Source organism: Octopus sinensis, linkage group LG18 (genome assembly GCF_006345805.1).
Source record: "Octopus sinensis linkage group LG18, ASM634580v1, whole genome shotgun sequence".
Taxonomy (NCBI): domain Eukaryota; kingdom Metazoa; phylum Mollusca; class Cephalopoda; order Octopoda; family Octopodidae; genus Octopus; species Octopus sinensis.
In genome coordinates, this window is record NC_043014.1 from 12727792 (window position 1) to 12752163 (window position 24372).

The 24372-nt window shown below is 39.6% G+C and overlaps 1 protein-coding gene across 1 annotated transcript; it reads left to right on the plus strand.

Moving 5' to 3' along the window:
• Window positions 1–309: 309 nt before the first annotated feature.
• Window positions 310–20386, plus strand: LOC115221303 (uncharacterized threonine-rich GPI-anchored glycoprotein PJ4664.02-like). Its single transcript, XM_029791462.2, has 4 exons — window positions 310–395; window positions 4325–4421; window positions 10402–10485; window positions 13268–20386. The coding sequence occupies exons 2-4, from the start codon at window positions 4394–4396 to the stop codon at window positions 20047–20049; spliced, it is 6894 nt and encodes a 2297-aa protein (XP_029647322.1). The 5' UTR covers window positions 310–395; window positions 4325–4393; the 3' UTR covers window positions 20050–20386.
• Window positions 20387–24372: the final 3986 nt, after the last annotated feature.

Sequence of the window (24372 nt, forward strand, 5' to 3'; positions counted from 1 at the left end):
TACATCACACTTTCTATTTGCACCCAAAATGTCTCAAAAAATTGCCTTAGGTCCTATATGTGAAGTTGAGCCTCCCATAAGTTTTAGTGCACTAAAATTTTTTCCCCAAAGTATACTTTACTGAAATTGGAATGCATCTAATAAGCCCGTGTGTCTTTTATGACATTAAACATGATGATTTTAGAATAGAATTATAGCTTCTTTTGAAAGATATTTTATTTTCTAAATCTTTATATATAAGAATTTCCTCTTTATTTTGTGAATTTCTAGTACCACTGAGCAAGATCAGAAACGCATTACTCACAACAATTCCGAAAAGCAGCGAAAAGAAAATCAAGACTAAAATTGAAAACATTGGTCACCTTTTGCCCCGAATAAGAAATAATGAAAAGCAGGTACTATTTTTACTTAATGTTTATAAAAACAAACAAATACAAGTAAACTGAGTATAGGCGTAGGAGTGGGTGTGTGCTAAGTAGCTTGCTTGCGAACCACATGGTTCCGGGTTCAATCCCACTGCGTGGCACCTTGGGCAAGTGTCTTCTACTATAGCCTCTGGCCGACCAAAGCCTTGCGAGTGGATTTGGTAGACGCCCTTTGTGTATATATACATATATATATGTATGTGTGTGTGTGTGTGTGTGTGTTTGTCTGTGTCTGTTCCCCCAACATCGCTTGACAACGATGCTGGTGTGTTATGTCCCCATAACTTAGTGGTTCAGCAAAAGAGACCGATAGAATAAGTACTAGGCTTACAAAGAATAAGTCCTGGGGTCGATTTGCTCGACTAAAGGTGATGCTCCAGCATGGCCGTAGTCAAATGACTGAAACGAGCAAAAGAGTAAACCCGAACATGATTTAATGCAAGGAAATTACTTTGTAATCATTTGTAGTCAGTGATAACAAGTGACCGAGACATTTGGTGATATGCGGTGCAAATGAAATTGTAGTCATGGCACCCTTGAAATCATAGTTTTGACCGTTGCCAGTGTCATGTAAATGGCACCCATGCCAGTGGCACGTAAAAAGCACCCGTTCCACTCTTGGAGTGGTGGGCATTAGGAAGGGTGTCCAGCCGTGGAAACTATGCCAACTAGACTGGGAGCTGGTACAGCTCTCTGGCTTAACAGTTCCAGCCAAATCATCTAACCCATGCCAGCATGAAAAACGGACGTTAAATGACGATAATGATGATAATGATGTAACAGAAACATCTTTCTGCCATCTCCAAAATGGAACCACTTATGGATGACCTATGTTCTATAGTTTATGTCCGCAAAGGAGTTTAAATGAGTTAGTATTGAAGTTCAGAGAATGTGAATACTTTGGATAGTTTGTTTCTTTTGAATTTCTCTGTCCATTTTAGTAAGTTTATTCTTATTGAGAACTGTATGTTGTCGATGTCATGAGAATTTTATGAACTTTGATGAGGGTGTGGTTAAGAAGCTTGCTTCGCAAACACATGGTTCCAGGTTCAGTCCCACTGTGTGATTGATACCTTAGGCAAGTGTCTTCTACTACAGCTTCAGGCCAACCAAAGCCTTGTGAGTGGATTTGGTTGTCAGAAATTGAAAGAAGCCCATTGTGTGTGTCTTTGTGTCTCTGTTTGTCCCCTACTTGACAACCGGTGTTGGTGGGGGTTACATCTCCATAACTTAGCACCTTGGCAATAGAGACCAATAGAATAAGTACGAGGCTTAAAAGAAGAAAATGTACTGCAGTCAATTCATTTGATTAAAAATCCTTGTAGGCGGTGCCCCAGTCTGGCTGCATTCTGATGACTGGAACGAGTAAAAGAAAAGAAATTCTTTGTTTTGGAATAGGGGATCTTGAAGCAGACATAGAGCTATAAACATAGCATATAAATATTGGGTTGAAAACCTCTTTTGGATAGAAAAAGTTAAAAGCTACCTGTTGGACAGATCTTTGATTTTTGTATCCAAAAGAATTTTTCAACCCATTATTTATAGCTTTATGTGCTGTTTGAGGTCCACTATTCCAAAAAAAAAAGAGAATTATTTCATGTTCTCTCAAATGTTTACAAAGTCCTTTTGGCATCAACTTCTTTTCTGTGTAATTCATGGACAGAAATAAAAGCTATGCCAGGCCTTGCTCAGAATTATGACAGAAAACAGCTTTGTAAAGGCAGATGGCTTGTAAAAAACACCAGTTGAGCATGGCCATTGCCAGTACTGCCTGACTGACCCTCGTACTGGTGGCATGTAAAAGCACCCACTACGCTCTCGGAGTGGTTGGCGTTAGGAAGGGCATCCAGCTGTAGAAACTCTGCCAGATCAGATTGGAGCCTGGTGCAGCCATCTGGTTTGCCAGTCCTCAGTCAAATCGTCCAACCCATGCTAGCATGGAAAGCGGACGTTAAACCATGATGATGATGATGATGATAGTACCTGACGTTGCTTATGTTGCTAAACAACACTTCACTTTCTATTTTGAAATATCCTTAAAATGGCTGCTTTAATTAGTTTTCTCACCTGCAAATGTTCCTCTGCAACACACCAACTCACCAACATTCCAAAGAAAGCCTTTGCTCTCATGAGATTATCTAACCAATTCCTGATCAAGGAAATTCACCTCAGATCTTACTGCTACACAACAGCTCCTGCCTCTCTCAAACTGTTTGAGATTTCAGATTGGTCAATTGGTCAGAGGTCCAACAGTTTTACACAGACTACCCTATGGCCCTGTGGTTCAGTGGTTAGAGCATCAAGGTCACAATCAAGGTTGTGAGTTTGATTCCTGAACTGGGCTTAGTGTTGTGTTCTTGAGCAGGACACTTTATCTCATGTTGCTCTACTTGAATCAGCTGTAGAAATGAGTTGTATCATCACTGGTGTCAAGCTGTATCAGTCTTTGTCTTTCTCTTGGGTAACATTGGTAGCATGAAGAGGGGAGGCTAGGTGCAACCCCACAGTCATTCATGATCGTTGGGGGTCTTTACCCATTACCCTATGTACATATAATGGTGTGGAGAGGGGAGCATGGGCAACTGCTGGTCTTCCGTAAACAACTTTGCTTGGGCTTGTGCCTCAGGGGGGAACTCTCTAGGTGCAATCCCATGGTCATTCATCACTGGAGGAAGCCTTTACCTTTTTGTCCTATGGTCCTTAATAGTAAATGTGGATCATCTTTGATCTATCTCTTATGGTTGTGTCGTATATGCATGTATGCATCTTTTATCTTTTACTTGTGGTTGACTATTTTGGTCAAGTGAATTGACAGCAGTGCTTATCTTTTTTAAAGCTTGGTATTTATTCAATTGTTCTCTTTTGCCAAACCACTAAGTTACATGGACGTAAACACACCAACACTGGTTGTCAAGCAGTGGTGGGGGACAAACACAAACAATAAGACACACACACTTCATCTCCTCCTATCCACGTATGCACAAAATGCAATTATTGTATTAAGCAAAAGATATCAGTAGACAATAGTTTTGTAATTCTTCTTTTATTTTTACTTGTTTCAGTCATTTAACTGTGGCCATGCTGGACCTCTGCCTTCAATTTACATTTCTTTATACTAAAGAATTGCCTTTCATAATCTCTACTCTCTTTTACTTGTTTCAGTCATTTGACTGCGGCCATGCTGGAGCACTGCCTTTAGTCGAGCAAATTGACCCCGGGACTTATTCTTTGTAAGCCTAGTACTTATTCTATTGGTCTCTTTTGCCGAACCGCTAAGTAACAGGGACATAAACACACCAGCATCAGTTGTCAAGCAATGCTAGGGGGACAAACACAGACACACAAACATATACATATATATATATATATACATATATACGACGGGCTTCTTGCAGTTTCTGTGTACCAAATCTACTCACAAGCTTTGGTCGGCCTGAGGCTATAGTAGAAGACACTTGCCCAAGGTGCCACGTAGTGGGACTGAACCCAGAGCCATGTGGTTGGTAAGCAAGCTACTTATCACACAGCCACTTCTGCGCCTATATGTGACATTTTTCATTTGTTATCTCAGTAGGAAATCTCATGCCCACATGGCTGACCAAACTGTGAGACATTGTTGCACATCAGTAATCACAGTGTGCTTTGCATTGTTTTGCCTTTCAAATGATGCCACTCTGCTGGTTGGATGAGCCGGCCAGCATTCCCCACTGATTGATAGGGAAACTGGATCAGTGTGAAATCAAGTGTTTTCGCTCAAGAACACAACATGCTGCCCAGTCTAAGAATCGAACCCAAAATCTAGCGATCATCAGTGCAATACCCTAACCACTAAGCCACGTGCCTTCACCAACAGGAAATATATATATATATAACAAATACAATTATTTTATTATTTTTAGAGTACACTGGCAATATTGGAACGAGCTGCTGATTATATTACAGAAATACAGGATAAAAATGACCAATTGATGTGTGATAATGGAGTGGAAGTTCAAAGTAAGTATAATAAATTTGATTTCAAATTTTGGCACAAGGCCAGCAAATTTGGGGGAAGGAACAAGTCGATTGCATTGACCCCAGTGCTCAACTGGTGCTTACTTTACTGGTCCCAAAAGGATGAAAGGCAAAGTTGACCTCGGCAGCATTTGAACTCAGAACTTAAAGATGGACGAAATGCCGCGAAGCATTTTGCCTGGTGTGCTAATGATTCTGCCAGCTCGCCACCTTAATTTGATTTTTAACTTAGTCAATGAAGATGTAATCAAAGCCTAGTATTTTTATTTCATCTGCATTTTATGTCCCTTTTTTTTCCCCCTTGCTTACATGGATTGAACAAGTTTCCTCCTGCACAGAGCCTTGCCATTTGTTGCAGTCCCTTGTTGTTCCCATGAAATTCAGTATCCTGAGATCAACTTTTGCCACACCTCATGGCTTCTTCTTCAGCAGGTTTCCTTCACTAAAATTGCTAAGCCTTTCTTCACCCAATGGTTATTGTTCATATATATCATATGTGCATACCAGCACAGCTCCAGCATTCATTACACGTTTAGCAGAGTACACTCACTCTTTTCTTTTTTTTTGTGCTGTGGGCTTGCTTTGTTTCAAATTTTGAAGACCATTTCAAGGTGTTTCGCGTTGCAAGACAGTGTGAGAGAGAATCGTGATGTGGTAGGAGAGAAGTGTGTTCGTATGGAAGATGGTTCACTTGCGCTAAATGAGGATGCAAAGAGAGAGGTTTGGAGATGCCACTATGAAAGTTTGCTGAATAAAGAAAATGAATGGGATAAAGAGAGTCTGCCGAATGTTGACCCAACAGAGGGACCAGCTATCCGAGTTGATAGTTCCGTGGGTAGCTAAGGCAATTAGAAGCATGAAGACAGGAAAAGCCCCAGGCCCATCAGGAATCACTGCAGAGATGCTCAAAATGTCTGGTAGTGTCGGCTATAGCCTAGTCACCCATATAGTTAATCAGGTGATACACAAAGGAGTCATACCCAATGACTGGTGTAGCAGCATAAAGTCAACTGCTACAAAGGTAAAGGTGACGCCCTAGATACAAATAACTACAGAGGTATCAAGCTGTTGGATCAGGCAATGAAGGTTACGGAGATGGTCATAGCCCAGCTAATTAGAGAGAGAGTTAGTTTAGATGAGATGCAGTTTGGGTTTGTGCCAGGGAAAAGTACTACTGATGCTATATTCCTGGTAAGGCAGCGCAGAGAGCAGGAGAAATACCTAGCCAAAGATAAGCCCCTGTACCTGGCTTTTGTTGACATGGAGAAAGCCTTCGACAGGGTCCCCCGATCCCTTATGGTGGGCAATGAGGAGGAAACTAGGGATAGATGAATGGTTAGTGAGAGCTGTGCAGGCCATGTATAGGGACGCTGCTAGTAGGGTGAGGGGTGGAAACGAGTACAGTGAAGAATTCTGGGTAGAGGTAGGGGTCCACCAAGGCTCAGTACTCAGCCCCCTCCTATTTATCATAGTCCTCCAGGCAATAACGGAGGAATTCAAGACAGGATGCCCTTGGGAGCTCCTCTATGCTGATGACTTGCTCTAATTGCTGAGTCGCTATCAGAACTGGAGGAGAAGTTTCAGGTGTGGAAACAAGGATTAGAATCGAAGGCCTCAGAGTCAATCTAGCTAAAACCAAAGTCGTAATCAGTGAGGAGGTAGACAAATCACAAACGCTTCAGGTAGATGGCCCTGCTCGATCTGTAGAAAAGGTGTTGGTAGAAACTCTATAAGATGCACCAAGTGTAAGCTATGGACACATAAGAGGTGCAGCAATGTCAAAGGAAGGCTAACTAGGAAGATGGTTTTTGTATGTGGCAGATGCTCAGGAACAATAAACACTGAAAATGCTCTGAGACAACTTCCGTCACTTTCCAGGGAGAAAAACTAGAAATAGTTGATAGTTTCCGTTACCTAGGTGACCAAGTCAGCAGCGGGGGCGGTGTGTGCTGAAAGTGTAACTGCTAGAGTAAGAATAGCTTGGGCAAAGTTCAGAGAGCTCTTACCTCTGCTGGTGACAAAAGGCCTCTCGCACAGAGTGAAGGCAGACTGTATGATGCGTGTGTACGAACAGCCATGCTACATGGCAGTGAAACATGGGCCGTGACCGCTGAGGATATGCGTAAGCTCGCAAGAAATGAAGCCAGTATGCTCCGATGGATGTGTAATGTCAGTGTTCATAATCGACAGAGTGTAAGTACCTTGAGAGAAAAGCTGGACCTAAGAAGCATCAGTTGTGGTGTGCAAGAGAGACGATTGCGCTATGGTCATGTGGCGAGAATGGATGAAGATAGTTGTGTGAAAAGTGCCACACCCTAGCGGTTGAGGGAACCTGTGGAAGAGGCAAACCCAGGAAAACCTGGGACGAGGTGGTGAAGCACGACCTTCGAACTTTAGGTCTCACTGAGGAAATGACTAGAGACCGAGTCCTCTGGAAGTGTGCTGTGCGCGAGAAGACCCGCAGCAGGACAAGTGAGTCCATAACCCGTGGCCTTCTATGGGATGGAGCCAGCCTACGTATGCATACCTTCCCTTCTTGGGACACAAAACTCTACTGTGAAGACCTGTTGAGGCAAGTGAGGATCAGAATCGAAATCGATCAATGGAAATTGCAGATGTGTTACCAGTGCCGGTGGCATGTCGATACTCTATGTGAAGACCCGTTGAGGCAAGTGAGGATCAGAATGGAAATCAATCAATGGAAATTGCAGATGTGTTCCAGTGCTGGTGGCATGTCGAAACTCTACTGTGAAGACCGTTGAGGCAAGTGAGGATCAGAATGGAAATCGATCAATGGAAATTGCAGATGTGTTACCAGTGCCGGTGGCATGTAAGAGAACCTTCCGTTTCGCGACCGTTGCCAGCACCGCCCGTTTCGTGTCCGTTGCCAGCCTCGCCTGGCCCTTGTGCCGTGGCACATAAAAAGCACCATCCGTTCGTGGCCGTTTGCCAGCTCTGTCTGGCACCTGTGTGCGGTGGCATGTAAAAGCACCCACTACACTCACGGAGTGGTTGGCGTTAGGAAGGGCATCCAGCCGTTAGAAACACTGCCAGATTGACTGGGCCTGATGAAGCCTTCTGGCTTCACAGACCCAGTAGAACCGTCCAACCCATGCTAGCATGGAAAACGGACGCTAAACGACGATGATGATGATGATTTATGTGTATGCCACTTTGAGTAAGTGTCTTCTACTATGACCCCAGACCATCAGAACTTTATGAGAGGATTTGGTAGACAGGAACTGAAAGAAGTCCATCGTTGTATGTTTGTACAGTAGTGCCTTGATGTACAAGTTAATTTGTTTCCAGAGATTGCTCATAAAGTGAAAACTCATAAAGCAGAGCAATAATTTTCCATAGTAGCAATGTTATAAATCATAATTCGTTCCCAGAAAAATATTTTACCTATGAAATTTATAATAGGCGCAGTAGTGGCTGTGTGGTAAGTAGCTTGCTTACCAACCACATGGTTCGAGGGTTCAGTCCCACTGTGTGGCACCTTGGGCAAGTGTCTTCTACTATAGCCTCGGGCCAACCAAAGTTTTGTGAGTGGATTTGGTAGACGGAAACTGAAAAGAAGCCCATTATATATATGTGTGTGGTTCAGCGAAAGAGACTGATTGAATAAGTACCTGGCTTACAAAGAATAAGTCCTAGGGTCGATTTGCTCGACTAAAGGTGGTGCTCCAGCATGGCCACAGTCACATGACTGAAACAAGTAAAAGAGTAAGGATAGTAAAGAATAATACTTGTAAATAAATGGCAATAAAACAACAGAAGAATGTAAAGAATATTTTATGTAAAGTAAAAAGAATGTCAAGATCATTTATGATGAAAAACATTATTATAATCGTTTTCTGAATCACTTTCACTCACACTAGACTCATACACACCATCTCTTGTAGATTTCTCTCAAAAAAAAAAAAAACATTTCCAGAGTTGTTTGCTTAGAAGAAGCTTTTTTTTCACTCTCTATAAATTTCTTGGTAAACACCGAAGCATTTGTTATGGTAGTAGAAACTTTTGCACTTTGTTCAAAATTTGGATCTTGTGCTTGAAAAATTTCTTGTAAAATAAAACTTGTAAACCCGGTTTCTCGTGAAGCAGGTTCTCTTAAAGTGAGGTATTACTGTATGTACATATGCACACACACACATACAGAGGATGCTGACGCTGTGAAATAAGTGGAGGGCAGAGGCATCTCAGTTCTTTGTCATTTCAAGAAATATGGTGGCAAAAGAGTTTTTAAAAAATGTTTAGATAATATGTAAATATTTTGAATATTCTTTCACATTATGATGAATGGTATTTCAAATCTCAGGTCAACGAACTTTACCTCTTTATCAATTTTGTTACTGTTCAGCATGTAAATATTGCAATAGTAGAACTTCCTCTTAATGCTAGTAAGCTGGTAAAATTGTTAGCATACCAGGCAAAACATCTTAGCAGCATTTCATCTATCTTCGTGTTCTGAGTTCAAATCCAGTCAAGGTTGGCTTTGCTTTTCATCATTTCGGGTCAGTAAAATAAGTACCAGTTGAGTACTAGAGTTGATGTAATTGACTATCCCCCTCCCCCAAGTTTCAAGCCTTGTGACTTCAGTAGAAAGGATTATTATTATTATTATTAAGGTGGTGAGTTGGCAGAATTGTTAGTATGCCAGGCAAGATGCTTTATAGCGTTTTGTCTGGGTTCAAATCTTCCCAGTGTCAACTTTGCCTTTCATCCTTTCAGGGTCAATAGAATAAGTACCAATTGAGTACTGGGGTCAATATAATCAACTATCCCTCTCCCGAAAATGCTGGCCTTGTGCCAAAATTTGAAACTATTATTATTATTGAGTGAGAGAGCAGTGCATGCCACCAAAGTGACACTGGGGTAAAATATACGATGCCCAGTATACCCATCATGAATACCCGTCTGTTAAAGGTACACCAGGCACATGCATCACAGCCATGTGTGCAACATAGTGATCTCATATCAAGATTAACAGCACATTACCTTGCAGGTGGGGCCCAGTTAAACTTTTCTTCAGGTTGAGTAGCCCATCTTACTCAAAAGGTCCCTGAATAAGGGTTAAAGATGTTGAATGAAACACCCATGTTTCCAGAGGTGAATTACTCAAACCTCAAAGAATTCCTCTCAACACATGGCTATGATGCTCCCCCACTACTTCTGCTTGTGATTAGAGATGCACTACGGGACATGCTCAACTGGTTATGGTCAAATAATTGACAAGCAAATCTGTGGTATTGAGCATGTTCTTGTTGTTGTTGCCGGTGGTGGTGGTGGTGTGGATAGCCTCTTACTGGGGATAAGAAGTTGTGTCCCTTCAGGCTGCAGAGCCATTCAACTGTTTTATTATGTTGTTCTTGCTTACTCCATATCTTTCCCCAGAAAAGTCAACTTTCATTAGCATCAAGGATTAACCTTTCACGTTTCTTATCATCATTAATCTCTTGATAAAATCTGTTTTGGTCAGTTCTAAACAATTTATTTTCCCAGTATTGCTGAATCCATTGTTCAGACTTAGTTAGCTTTGCTAACTAGGTTTGAATAATGGATCATCATCACCATCATTATTATCATTATTATTATTAAATCTGTTGTGTCTGGGGAGAGAAAATTTTTTTTTTGTGCCTTATAATTTTACACAGCGGTAAAATTTCCACTTACTTTTATTTTTATTTTCCTAAAATTTTCATTGCGTCTTGCAACTTTTTCAAGATGCAACGAAAATTTTAGGAAAATAAAAATAAGAAATAAGTGGAAATTTTACCAGTCATCATCATCATCATCATCGTTTAACGATGTGACTGTATTAAACTATAAGGCACAAAAAAAAAAATGACTCTCCCCAGACACAATAGAATATGCTTCAACACACGAACTCACATAAAGAATCTTGCAAACCAAATCCCAAAACAAAATATTATTAAATCATTTTTCTTATATATTACAGCTGAAGAAATTCATTCTTTAAGGCAAGAATTGGATAATATTAAATCTCAGCGGGATCGTTTGACAGATTTAATAAAAACTGCTGGTAAGTTTTCTTTTATAACAGAGTAATATTTTATAGCTACATAAAAATGCACACCTGCCTACCCATCCAACTTTTTCTGTTCCTTTATCCCTTTTGTCTTTCTATTCCCCTTGTACCTTAACCTCACCTCTCTCTCTCTATCTATCTGTCTAAGCCATGTACTCACCTCTTATGCAAGACACTTGATCCTGACCTTCTATCATACTTTCATATCCCTCAACACTATTGTCAAGCAATGAAGATAATTATGCAGATAGTGTAACTTTATGTGCAACTTTTATCAAAGAATGTATGTGTGAGCCTTTATACTATTATCTGTTACATTGTGTAACACAATTTTTATTCTTGGGTAGAAACTGTTATTTACTATTTGCTTATCCCTAGAAAGTATGAAAAATGGCTAATAGTTCCTTCAAACTTTGCTTTTGTTTCATTCATTTATTCAAACCCCAAAGGATCCCTCTCAAAACAAGGCTGTGATGTTCCCTCCACTGCTGCTCGTGATCAGAGATGCACATATTGTCAGCCACTAAGAGACATGCTCAAGTGGTTAAGAGTAAAGCAACTGACAAAACCTGTTTGTGGTATTGAGCAAAATATTTGCTATAATGATTTTTCTACTTCAACAACTCAGCATTGAATGTGTCTAAAATGTAACAGAAAATGGGTCAGTTTCAAACCATTGATGTCCAAGTTGCAAAAGCAAAGTATAAAGGGAATAACAGTCATTTCCTTTGATTTCTAAATAGAAGCAAATAGCGAATAACACTGACCAAAGACAAAAAACTATAAAATAAAACTTTGAAAATCAACAAACAAAGTTTGCTTTTGAAGTATTGAGATGTATTGAAAGATACAGATAAGGAAATAATTTTATTCTCAAATGTAGGATAATGCTAATAATATAGCACGAACAAGATAAACTATCCATATTTTGCAGAAAAAGTATATAACTATTGTATTTATTTACATTATTTATGTTTGACGGATATTTTTTCCTCATCTTGCTTGTTGTTAACATCTCATGTTCTGAGTTCAAATTCCGTCATGGTTGACTTTGCTTTTCATCATTTCGGGGTCAGTTTCTACCACATTCACTCACAAAAAGTTTGGGTCAGCATGGGGCTTTAGTAGAAGACATTAGCCCATGCAATTGGCAGGGAAACCATTTGTTTAAAAAGCAAATATCTTCCTGGTTAGCCATGCCTGCACCTATATTTTATAAAAAGTTTTCATTCAGAAAACAAAATCATAGGATATTCTATTTTTATACTGTAAATCTTCACAACTTAATCTTCATCATCATCAACATCAGCATTTAACCCCTTACCCAACAATTATTTTGAAAATAAATGTATTTTTTCAGACATATTTTTTAATTGTTTTATTTTACTATGTTTTGAATGGTGATTTCGAGGTATATTTCAAACCTTATTTATTATGAATTTTAATTCAATAATATTGATTTTAAATTACCGCTTTGGGCAGAAACGAGTTAACCCATTTTTTTTCATAAATCATATTACTTTTACAAAAAATCATGTTATTTTATTTGGTTATCGACATGTTGGGGTTATAATATAAAGGTATAAAAAAAACAACGTAAAAACAAAGTGAATACTTCTATTCATAAAATGTGCCTTCCAACCCTTCGACTGTCTCCAGGTGACTAAATCATACTCGGTCTTCAATGCCTTACTCAAGCGAAAGGTGGCAAAAATCGTCACTGCCAGACGTATAAAGTGAGCGAATATACTCGTATATGTCAAAAAAGAGTTTATAATAGACAAAGGAACTCATTTGCTGTCGATTTTGGCGAGTCTATCTTTTGACGAGTTAACTCGCCAGAGATAGAAAAAAACGATTTCGGTCAAAACGCATATATTCGTTTCTGCCGGGTAAGGGGTTAATGCTCATTTTCCATGTTGGCATGGGTTGGGTGGTTTGACAGAACCTGGCAAGGCCAGGGGCTACCCCAGGTTTCATAGCCTATTTTGGCTTGGTTTCCACAGTTGGATGCTCTTCCTAATGCCAACTACTTTACTGGGTGTACTGGGTACTTTTTACATGGTACCTTGGTTTTAGGGTCTCGATTCTATTGTGGTGGGTGGGCCTTCTTGAGTACAGCAATGCACCTCATATCTCAATCCTCTGTCATCTCCTTTGTAACATTCAACATTTTGAGATCGGCCTTCAATACTTTGTCCCATATCTTCCTAGGTCTCCCTCTTCCACAGCTTCCCTCCACTTTAAGTGATTGGCACTTCTTTAAGCATCTGTCCTCATCCATCCACATCACATGACTAAACCAGCACAGTCTCCTCTCTTGCTCTCGATATTGTTATAAATTCTCTATGCCTTTAACCCTTTAGTGTTCAGATTACTCTGTTAAATGTAATACTTTTTCACTCAAATTGTTTTCAATTAATCCTGGATCATCTTACAGCTTTGAGGTTTCAATGATGTGATTACTTATTTTTAGAATGGCATTGTAGGTTAGGTGTGAGAGGCTAGATATCGCCAGTTTGAATATAAAACATGTAGAATATATTGGGCCGGATTCGGCCAGCTTAAACACTAAAGGGTTAATAGATATTATTACTATGATATTTCTGTAATGACTCATTACACTTGTTTTTTTAACTGTTCTGGTAATAATAAAAGAAGTATTACACCTTTTTTTTTTTTTCACATTAATGAATACCTGAAATTATTTCTAGTCTTGTTCACATTATTTAGCAAAAGTATTTTTTAAATCTTTGTTTCAAATCTATTTCACCAGGTATCTCATCTCTACTGAACTCCTCGTGGAAAGGTAGAAAGGTGGACAGCACTTCTAATTCTTCAGACAGCAGACCTGAATCAGCAGATACAACCTCAAATGTCCTGCAGGCATCGTCGAAAAAAGATAAAGACACAGAGGGCGCTACTAAAAGCTCAAAATCCAAAAGACCTAACACAATACATTCTCAACTCGAAAGTATAGCTAACAAAAAGCAGATAGCCAAGTTGGCACAAGAAACCATTACAAAAATGAATTCTGGAAGTATTCTTATGCCTAGCCTTAATAATTTTAATGGCATGCAAGCCACTAATATCTTACCTGCTGGAATTAATCAGCAGCAGATATTTGCAGCTGCTCCTAATTTGTTAAATACTTCTCTTTCAAATGCCATTCTTGCCTCGAATGCACAAGGGCAAGTTATTTTCAGCAATGCAAATTCTGCTGGTAGTTTTGTCAATTTACAAGGATCTTCTACACAGCCAAGTGTTGCCTTTGTTTCACCATCTTCTAATCTTCTTGCAAATAATTCCGAGAAAGGAAACAGTGATGGCTCTGGACTGTTACAGATTGCAATGAGAGATGCGGGTATTACTTCAGTCACTCAGTCATTTATAACACCTCCCCAATTGCCCCAGATTACATCTCAGGCACAACAAGCTATGATTAGCTCCATAGCGAGTACAAATGCTGAAACTATGATTTCTGCCGATTCTTCGCAAGGACAGCAACCAACACCCCAGCAGACTCTAGCTTCAGTAGTTTCAAATAACCAGTGTATAAACACTGGTTTTATGAACTCTTCGTTTTTCAGTGGAAATAATTGTTTCCAGCAGGGTTCGAACACAATTACCAACACAACCCAAGCTATAAATACACAGGTACCAATCATGTCGATTGGACAGTCAAATTATAACCAAATTCTACAAAATGGTAATGCACTAATTAACGTGCCAATTATGAATGCTGCCAACCAGTCGTTACCTGTTGGTGGTGCTCTGCCAGGGATTGGAGGGATACAAGGTCTTCAAACAGGTCAAGGACAGATCGTTTTGGTTAATGACCATAGTGGACTTTCTTTGATGCCCAACTATCAAATGGTCGTTGACCCAACAACTTTAGCGCTAACAAACAACTCACGGCAGTTTTCTAATGATAAAGTTGCTACCCAGAAGCTGGGCCATGCAGTGGACCAAACAAAGATGGCACTGACTAATGTGATAAACAACACAGAGGTACTAAATCATGCAGCTACCCTCCCTGTTCAGAATCAACAACAGGCAACACAGCAAGGCATTACTCTTCAAAACACCATCAATGCTCAGGCATTGGCTTCCAATCAAGCTCCGGCAATGCAGCAGCTAGCATTTCAGCCTGCTCAGCAGACAATATCGCTAGGTGCCACAAATTCTGTGATTCAACAGGCACAAATGAACAATCAGTTGAGTGCTCAGCAGCAGCAAATGCTGTCGGCTCCTTATGCAAGTGCAAATACTAACTTTTTAAATCCCAATCCAGGTCTTGTCTTGCCTGTTAGTCAAAATGGAAACTTACTTACTCTGAATACAGTTCCCAGTCAACCAAATCAGTTACCAACAGCACTTATTTTACCCAATGGACACATCATTCCTGTGGTTACACAACCACAGGTCTTATTACAGCAGCAACTACAACAACAACAAATCCAGCAGCAATTGTTAAATGCTAATTGTCAGCTCCAAGCCGCTGTCGCTGCTCAAACCCAAGCTATACATCCATCACAAATTCCTGCTAAACTAGCAGTTGTTGGAAATTTGGGTAACAATAACATACCGATTATTGACTCTAATTTGACTACTATACTAAACCCTCCGAATGTGCAGTGTCAGAATCAGTCTGCCCTTGTTCAGAGTCAACAAAAGCCTCCAATGGGTCTCCTCATGACAACAACCATATCGAATTTCCCAGTGTCTAATGCTGCTACCACTGTGGCTTCCATCAACAATAATATGGTTACAACGTCGGCGACACAGAGTGTCATGACAACTCAAGTGCAAGCTTCTCAAATGCATCGGCCAACAAGTGCTCCTGCATTTGTGAAAAGGTCCGAAACGCAAACATCTGATTCAAAAGGTGTGGTGATGTCCACCACAACAGGTTCGTTAATGCAGTTTAGAACATCGAATACATCCACACCTGACAACAGCATACTTCTTGGGAACGTGTCTCAGACTAATTTGCAGACAGCCGTGGGAACAGTGCCTTCGCAGACTGACTCTTCTGTAACTTCATCTTTGCCAACAAATCTTCAAAGTTCTTTACCTGTGAATCAGTCAGGACAAACTAACGGACCAAACGGGACTATTCTAATTACATTTGGTCCACCTGGTGGACAGCAGACGTGTTGTATTTTAAACCCTAATTCTATGCAAGGACTTGGAAATATCTCAAATCAGCAACCTTCTCTGCCAGCAATTTCCACCATTCCAACTACGATATCTTCAACTAATCCTACAGTTTCAAGTAAGAAAAATAACAAAAAAAATTCTCAGAGAACAATTGTACCCAAACCCCCTAAAGCCAATCAAACAAATCCATTACCTTCCGTGTGTTCCATGAATAGTTCCAACTCAGTAAGTTCTACACAGGTTTCTGTGTCTTCAACTCTCTGGAACACCACTCCACTGAGCTCCGATCAAGAGGCTTCTAGTACAACTATGCAAAACGTAGTCAGCACAAACGATATTTGTGTGTCTACTACTGCTGAATCAACAATTATACAATCACCTTCAACTTCTAATACTTCAGAAAATACTGGTACCACAGATATTCTGGCAAAAGCTGCAGAGTCCATATTTTCTTCTTCTTTACAAGACATATCTCCTCCGATAAGTAGTTTTTATAATCCGGCTAATGAAGATAATCCTCTGCATATAGACACGAGTGCTGGAGAGACTGAAGATGATTGTAGTGCACAATCGCCTTCGAAAGAAAGTTGTGATAGCGATCATATTCCAACATCAAGCCGAATAGAGATGGAGGTTGAAACTCAGAGTACACATTCTTTGGATAATGCATGTAGTAACTTGACTGTGTCGTCTCCATCTACATCAACATTTTTCAAAGAATCAGATATATGTGAGTCTATTGGGGCAGTAAGCAAGCGCGGTAATTTAAAATCTAAGATTATTGAACCAGAAAAAGAGAAAATGAAAAAAGATTTCAAAAAATTACCTGATAGCAAAAAGCTAACAAAAAAGCCAGTTTCCATAGCTATATCTGAAGCTATTAATTTCGCTTCAAACCAGTTTCCTGGTGTCCTCGAACAAGTTGAATCAGTAAGTATGGAGAAGAAAAAGCAAAAAGCTCTTAACAAAGAACTTGTCAAAAAAACTTTAAAAGTGCCTGTTAAAAAGCAAACTCCATCAGTTGACATTCCTGATGAGATTGTTTTTACGGAAAGTGAGATAAGTGATGTATTAGACCAGGTGGAAAACTTAAGGAATACCTGGGCCAATGAAAACGATCAAAAAAAGAACAAGAAGCGCAAAGGTAAATCAAACTGCACTGACTTGGATTCTGATCATTTGGTTATGAACAAAAAGAAAAAGCCTCAGATTAAAGAATCCTTAATTGAAGTTGAAGAAATTAAAATAAATTCTTCCGTCTGTGAAAGTTCAATGAATGCAGAAGAGAATCCTTCTGAATTGCTCTCCCCAGATTCTACTACAGTTACTAAAACAGTGTCAAATTACACACCTTCTAGTACTGATGAATCTCCTTCTGGCTCTAATGGAGAAAATACATGTGAAAAGAGTGTCAATTATGACCCCTATGACATAACTCTGGCTTTAGAGGAATCAGAACCAATCAAATCATTTAGAGCTATTGATTCTTCTAAAACTTTTTGCCAACCAAATAGCTCTCAGGTTGTTGCATCTTATCCTGGAAAGATGATTGAAAAGACACAGTCGTCTCCAACAGAAATGGCCTGTTCGACATCTATTCACTCACACAACCAGAGCAATAGGCTTAGTAGCCGACTATCTCCTACGAGTACTGGTGCTACCAGCAGTAACTGTATAAGCAGTAATAATGGCAACAGCAAGAACAACCGCTCACGATCAAATTCTATTATTGATCAGCAGAAGTCACTTCAGCTCGCCTGTAATTCTCAACCTACGTCAAATGAAGACAATATTTTGCCAAAAAATACCTATTCAAACAGGCAGTTAAATGCTGGTTCTCAGAGTGTTTCTGTTGGCTCTATGTCCTTACCTCGATCCCAGCAACACTCTTACAGCAGGCAATCTCAGCATATAGCACAACCTAGTTTATCTCCTGTGTCTATGCCTTCCCCAATATCAAATATATCCACGGCTGTTGAACCGGAAACCAATTCTTCGGTCAGCCAGAACGTTATTAGCAATTCATCTGCTCAAATTGCTTCCCCTTGCACTTCAGAACAAAATAATTACTCCTCACCAAATTCTTTGAGGTATTCTGCTGAATCACTGTTTAACACTTCAACCAAATTAAATACAGCACCACCAAAATCTCACCCACAGCCCCTCAACCAAACCCTAATTCCTCAAGATTCAAGCAATATTATTTCTAATAGCATTGCAGGTGACGCAGTGTCAGTTGCAGGAACTCTTCCATCATCAAAGTCACGCAACTTAAGCATTTATTCTGCCGAGAATTTTGTACATTCAGGCAGAAATGATAATTCCCGGGTTGACAAAACCAGTTATTCTTCTGGAAGTGCTTTTTCTTCTAACAATACTCACCATATTGCTACCAGCGAAAGTGACGCTTTAAACTTTGCCAACCTTGGTTTGACTTTGACTCCAACTGTTCCATCTAATACCTTCACAGACAGTTCAGTTTGTAATTCGTCAACATCATTCACTTTTTCCTTACCAAACTCCAACAACACTAGTTTATTTCCCTCCCATCATTTCCCTTTCCTGCATTTGCATTCACTAGTCACACCACAGCTTTTACATGGCGAAAACAATGAAAGCAGTAGCAACCAGCAATCACAAACATTTGGGCTACCATCATTTGGTCTGAATAACCAGAAGAACAATAATGAAACAGAATCAAATATTCCGCATCAAAATACTTCTAATGAACAAAACATTATCTGTGGCTCATCGTCATCTTCCTCCACGGCATCAAGTCATTTACAATCACACAATACTTTCAATTTTGGTTTGAGTAACTCTTTAGAAACGTGTTCAATATCCAGAAGCCAGCCTTATACAGATGGCTCCAATATATCATTAAACACAATAAATTTGGAAAAGTCTTCGTCGAACACCATTTCACAGTCAAATGATGGCTCCAGAACTGTTTCAAACCAGAAACATTTACCAAATATTTCACAGAGTATTTCTTTGAGCAATCGAAACCAACAATCTAGTTTGAACTCTGTCGATTGTTCTTCACAAATCACGAGTAGTGTATCAACTTATTTCTCCCCTATGAACTATCAGTCTTTACATACACCACCTCTGCATCACCCCCCCGTAACTTCTAATGAGAATTCCCGAGCTAATATTAGTAGGTCTTTTAATGCAAATCTCCCTACGTCAATATCTAACTTTGGGTCAAGCACTCCTGTATTTAATAGTAGATTTGACAGCAATCAGTTATTATTTCACAGCCAAAGGGATGCTGCTACTGTGTCACAAAATGTAAATATTAATCCAGAGATTAGTAAATCTACTTCTTCTCAACAGCAAAATACAGTTAGCAAGGCTGCTAAGCAACAGGCTTCTCAGCAGACGTTGTCTCTGTCGCAGAGCCAACTGAGTCAGGGCAGCCTCTCCTCACATCAGAGCACTCCTAGTTCTATATCCGATAACAACGCTACATTAACACTCCCCCAGTCTAATCCTCCACCACAACCATCACATGCATCACAACAGCAACAACAACAACAGCAACACCAACAACAACAGCAACACCAACCGCAACAACAACAACCACAGCATCAACAGCAGCGCTCTACAAAACAAACTTCACGGACTAAACAGTCTCAGAGCAAAAAAAATAAGCAGTCTTTATCTGAAGTAGATTCCAACCTGTCTCAATCAATTTTTGATCAAAATATGGCCCTTTACTTTCCAATTAACAACACATCTCCCCCACCACCCCGTACCATTCAAGGAGACACCCCAACATTTCTTTCTAGTAATCTGTTCACTTCTTCTACAAGACAAATTCCAAATACTTCTTCAACTGTTTTGAAAAGCAGTGATATCAGTACATCTTTTAATTCCATATTCCCACCTTCACGCTCTCAAAATGGTATTGGTTTAAACTTTCAAACAGGTTTCGGAATGAACACTGTCCATAATGGTCCTACAAATACCCCACAGATTCCACCTCATTCCAGTGCTATGCCTAATTTACCACACGTGCCCAGTCTTGGTCTGGGGAATATTTTTTCTGATGTGAACAGTACATCTCAGAATGAAGCACTGAATATCTCTCCAATCAAGTTCCCAACCAATTCTATTCTCCCTCCCCCTCAGGCTAGTATCGACCCCAACTCACTACAACATCATCACCAGGGTGGTGCCCTCTACCATAATCGTAGTCATCCACCACCGCCTCCTGTTATTCACAACATGAGTATTAACAGTATCTTAAGTCACAACCCTCATGGCTTTGAACCAAGGGGTCCTGTGGCACAAGCTATCAACAGTACGGTCACGCCCTCTGGTTTCCATGGACCTAGTCATTCTTCATTTCCCATACCACCACTAAATTTTTCTATACATGAACACTGAATTACCAACACCCCTACAACATTACTGGTAGACCTGACTTGTCGACCAGGTTGTTTCTCAGTTTTAGATATTTAAAAATACTATTTATCTTATTTTTTTGTTTTGACCTGTTGCATCTCGTGAAGCACAGATTTTTCAATAGTTCCTACCTATTCAATTAATATATATCTAAATTAATTTATGGTTTTAAATTCATTTTCTATTGTTTCTATGATTTTTAATTATTTCTATTCATCAGAACATTCATTGCTGACTAGTTACAATATATTTTTCATGTATGTCAAAATATGTCCGTCCACTTAACATATATTGTAGTTAAAGAAAATGCCAAAATGTTTTGTTTTTTTTGTGTAAATTTTTATCTCGTTTTATTTCTGTCAATTATTTCATCTACAATCTTCTCCTTGCATAAACTATGAAATATTATTCAATATTTTTAACAAAGAATTTACATGCATGCACACACACCCACTCATACATACATACACAAATACACACACATTCACATGTGTGTACATGTATGTGTATATATATATATATATATATAAAACGAGAGTAATGACTTTGCTAATTTCTATATATGTGTGTGTGTCTGTGTATGTGTGTGGTTATAGATATAGAGATCTATTTTTGTTTTTTCTCTTTCTCCTTTGAAAATATTCAAATAAATATCGTATTTTTATTTACTTTTCGTATAAAAAAAAGAAATCCATATCTCCTCTGTATGTTTGTGTGTATGTATGTACATGTGTGTGTGTGCATGCGCATATGTGCACATATCTTTACAGCCGGAATGTGATTGTTTGACATGCATGCTAGAAATAGCAGTCAGATATCTCCATATTTATCTGAGAAAACCTTTGATTTGGAGCCCAATAATTTGTATATGACAACACGATGTGTGATGTTTCATGTTCACCGAAGTAAACAAACCCTGGAAACTATTTTTTAAATTAATACAAAACTCAACTGCAAGTTACATGTCATGATTAATGTGTGTATATGTGTATATATATGTGTGTGTGTGTATTTACAAAGGGGTGGTGAGAAGTTCCTGGCTTTGAGTAAAAGAAAATACAGAAGGATCAGTTAATTATGATTTTATTCAACGTATTCCCCTCTTGGATTCATTCATACACTTATTGCAGCAGTCCTTCAGTTTTTCTAAGCCCTATAAAAGGAGGCAGAAGGTTGGGCCTCCAATCAGGCCTTTCACGATACCCTCAAAACCAAGAACTTTTCAGCACCCATCTCTTGTGTGTGTATATATATGTGTGTGTGTGTGTGTGTGTGTGTCTGTATATATGTCTAGGTGTGTCTATTTAGTAAGAACATGTAAAAAAAAAATGGCATGTAATAGATACAGACATTTGGTGCTCAGGCCAAACCAAGTACTTAAAATCCAGTGTTAAATGGAAGGATACAGAATCATTGCAATTAATAGCTGGTTACAGGTAATGTACCGGTCAAGTTCATGAAGGTATGATAAAATAAAACATGGACAGCTAGTTCTGAAGATATCAAATCATTCATAACATTGACATAGAAATGAAGATGAAAATTGAAAAGTGAAAGTAAAAGTTCATAGTTCTTTTTAGAAAGGTAAAAATATTGATGAGACAGAAGAGCATCTAAGTAGTTCTTTTATTGGTTCAGTCTTGACAGGTAAGTAAAAATCCTGGGAATTACTACTGAAACCTTGCAAGTAAGACAGTGGAGAATGTGGGTAATCCTTTACAGCTGCCGCTGGGGGTTTGGTATTCAGTTACAAGCTGTAAAATGCATTGTGTTTTCGTATACATAAAATAGATTAGTATTGGCAGATGTGTGCAGATCTGCATAAGTTTGAATTTCATGTACAATTTCACCCCATTGTCAGAAGAGAATGAGGTCTAAGTAATGAAGATCTTGATATACATATACTCTTTTACTTGTTTCAGTCATTTGACTGCGGCCATGCTGGAGTATTGCCTTTAGTCGAGCAACTCGACCCCAGGACTTATTCTTTGTAAGCCTAGTACTTATTCTACCAGTCTCTTTTGCCGAACTGCTGAGTTACGGGGAAGTAAATACACCCGCATCGGTTGTCAAGCGATGTTGAGGGGACAAACACAGACACATAAACATATACGCACACATACATATACACGATGGGCTTCTTTCAGTTTCCATCTACCAAATCCACTCATAAGGCTTTGGTCGGCCCGATGCTATAGTAGAAGACACTTGCCCAAGGTTCCACACAGTGGGACTGAACCCGGAACCATGTGGTTGGTAAGCAAGCTACTTACCACACAGCCACTCATTATATTTTTGTTAGCCTACCAGGCAAAATTCTTAGCAGCATTTGGTCCATCCTTACACCCTGAGTTTGACCCTTTAGCATTCAGATTATTGTCAAATGTAATGTTTATTTATTCACATTGTTTTGAATTAATCATGCATTATCTCATAGCTTCAAGATTTCAATGATATGACTGTTTATTTTTAGAATGACATTGTAGGGTAAGTGTGATAGGCCAGATCTGGCTGCCTTGAAAATAAAACAGGTAGAAGATTGTGGCTGGCTTAATTGCCTTTCATCCTTTTGGGGCTGATAAAATAAGTACCAGTTAAGTGCTGGGGTTGATGTAATCAACAATCCCTCCCACCCAAAAAAATTTTCAGGCCTTGTATCTACAGTAGAAAGGATTGTGTAATAACAGATTGCTTCTGTTCCATGCAACTCAAAAGTGTCATTGGCTCATCAAACAACCCTAGCTCCTCAGGTTCATGGAACTGAATGAAGAAGAGCCCAAGATGGCTTCCTAGTATAAGACTGCGATTGGTCAATGCAGGTCACAACACCATGTGACCTGACGAGTCAGGTTCGTTTGATGAGCCAAGTCAGACTATTACCAAATACATATAACTCCTGTCAAATGTGTTGAGTGCCACCTTTCGTTTGTCCAGGCATGCTTGCATGGTAAGAACTTAGCTTTCCAACCACATGGTTCTGGGTTCAGTCACTGCATGGCTTCTTGAACAAGTGTCTTCTACTATAGCCTTGGGTCGACCAAAGCCTTACAAGTAGGTTTGGTAGGCAGAAACGTTAGCACGCCGGGCGAAATGCTTAGCAGTATTTCGTCTGCCGTTACGTTCTGAGTTCAAATTCCGCTGAGGTCGACTTTGCCTTTCGTCCTTTCGGGGTCAATAAATTAAGTACCAGTTACACACTGGGGTCGATATAATCGACTTAATCTGTTTGTCTTCTCTGTGTTTAGCCCCTTGTGGTAGTAAAGAAATAGGTATTTCGTCTGCTGTTATGTTCTGAGTTCAAATTCTGCCGAGGTCGACTTTGCCTTTCGTCCTTCGGGGTCAATAAATTAAGTACCAGTTACGCACTGGGGTCGATATAATCGACTTAATCTGTTTGTCTTCTCTGTGTTTAGCCCCTTGTGGGTAGTAAAGAAATAGGTATTTCGTCTGCTGTTATGTTCTGAGTTCAAATTCCGCCGAGGTCGACTTTGCCTTTCATCCTTTCAGGGTCGATAAATTAAGTACCAGTTACACACTGGAGTCGATATAATCGACTTAATCCGTTTGTCTCCTCTGTGTTTAGCCCCTTGTGGGTAGTAAAGAAATTGGTATTTCATCTGCTGTTATGTTCTGAGTTCAAATTCCGCCGAGGTCGACTTTACCTTTCATCCTTTCAGGGTCGATAAATTAAGTACTAGTTATGCACTGGGGTCGATTTAATTGGCTTAATCCCTTTGTCTGTCCTTGTTTGTCCCCTCTGTGTTTAGCCCCTTGTGGGTAATAAAGAAATAAGAAACTGAAAGAAGCATGTGTGTGTATATATACATACATGTGTGTGTGTATATATATATATACACACACATATATATACATACATATAATCATCATTTAACGTCTGCTTTCCATGCTGGCATTGGTTGGACTGTTTGACAGGAGCTGGCTAGGCAGAAAACTGCACCAGATTTCATTGTCTGTTTTAGCATGGTTTTATGGCTGGATGCCCTTCCTAACACCAGCCACTCAGCAGAATGGAATGAGTGCTTTTTACGTGGTACCAGCACAGGTATGGTCAGTTTTGGCATGGTTTTTTTACATGGCACCAACACTGGTAGGGTCAATAAGTAACTTGCAAAACAAAGACCCTTTGAGATTTTGTGGTGACCCCCTTCAGTCAGACACTGACCATGGGTTTGCACCTAGAGAGTTACCTTCTGAGGCACAAGTCTGGGCAAAGTTGTTTTATGGAAGACCAGTAGTCGCCCATGCATACCGGCCTCCCCTCTCCATATCACCGATGTTGCCCAA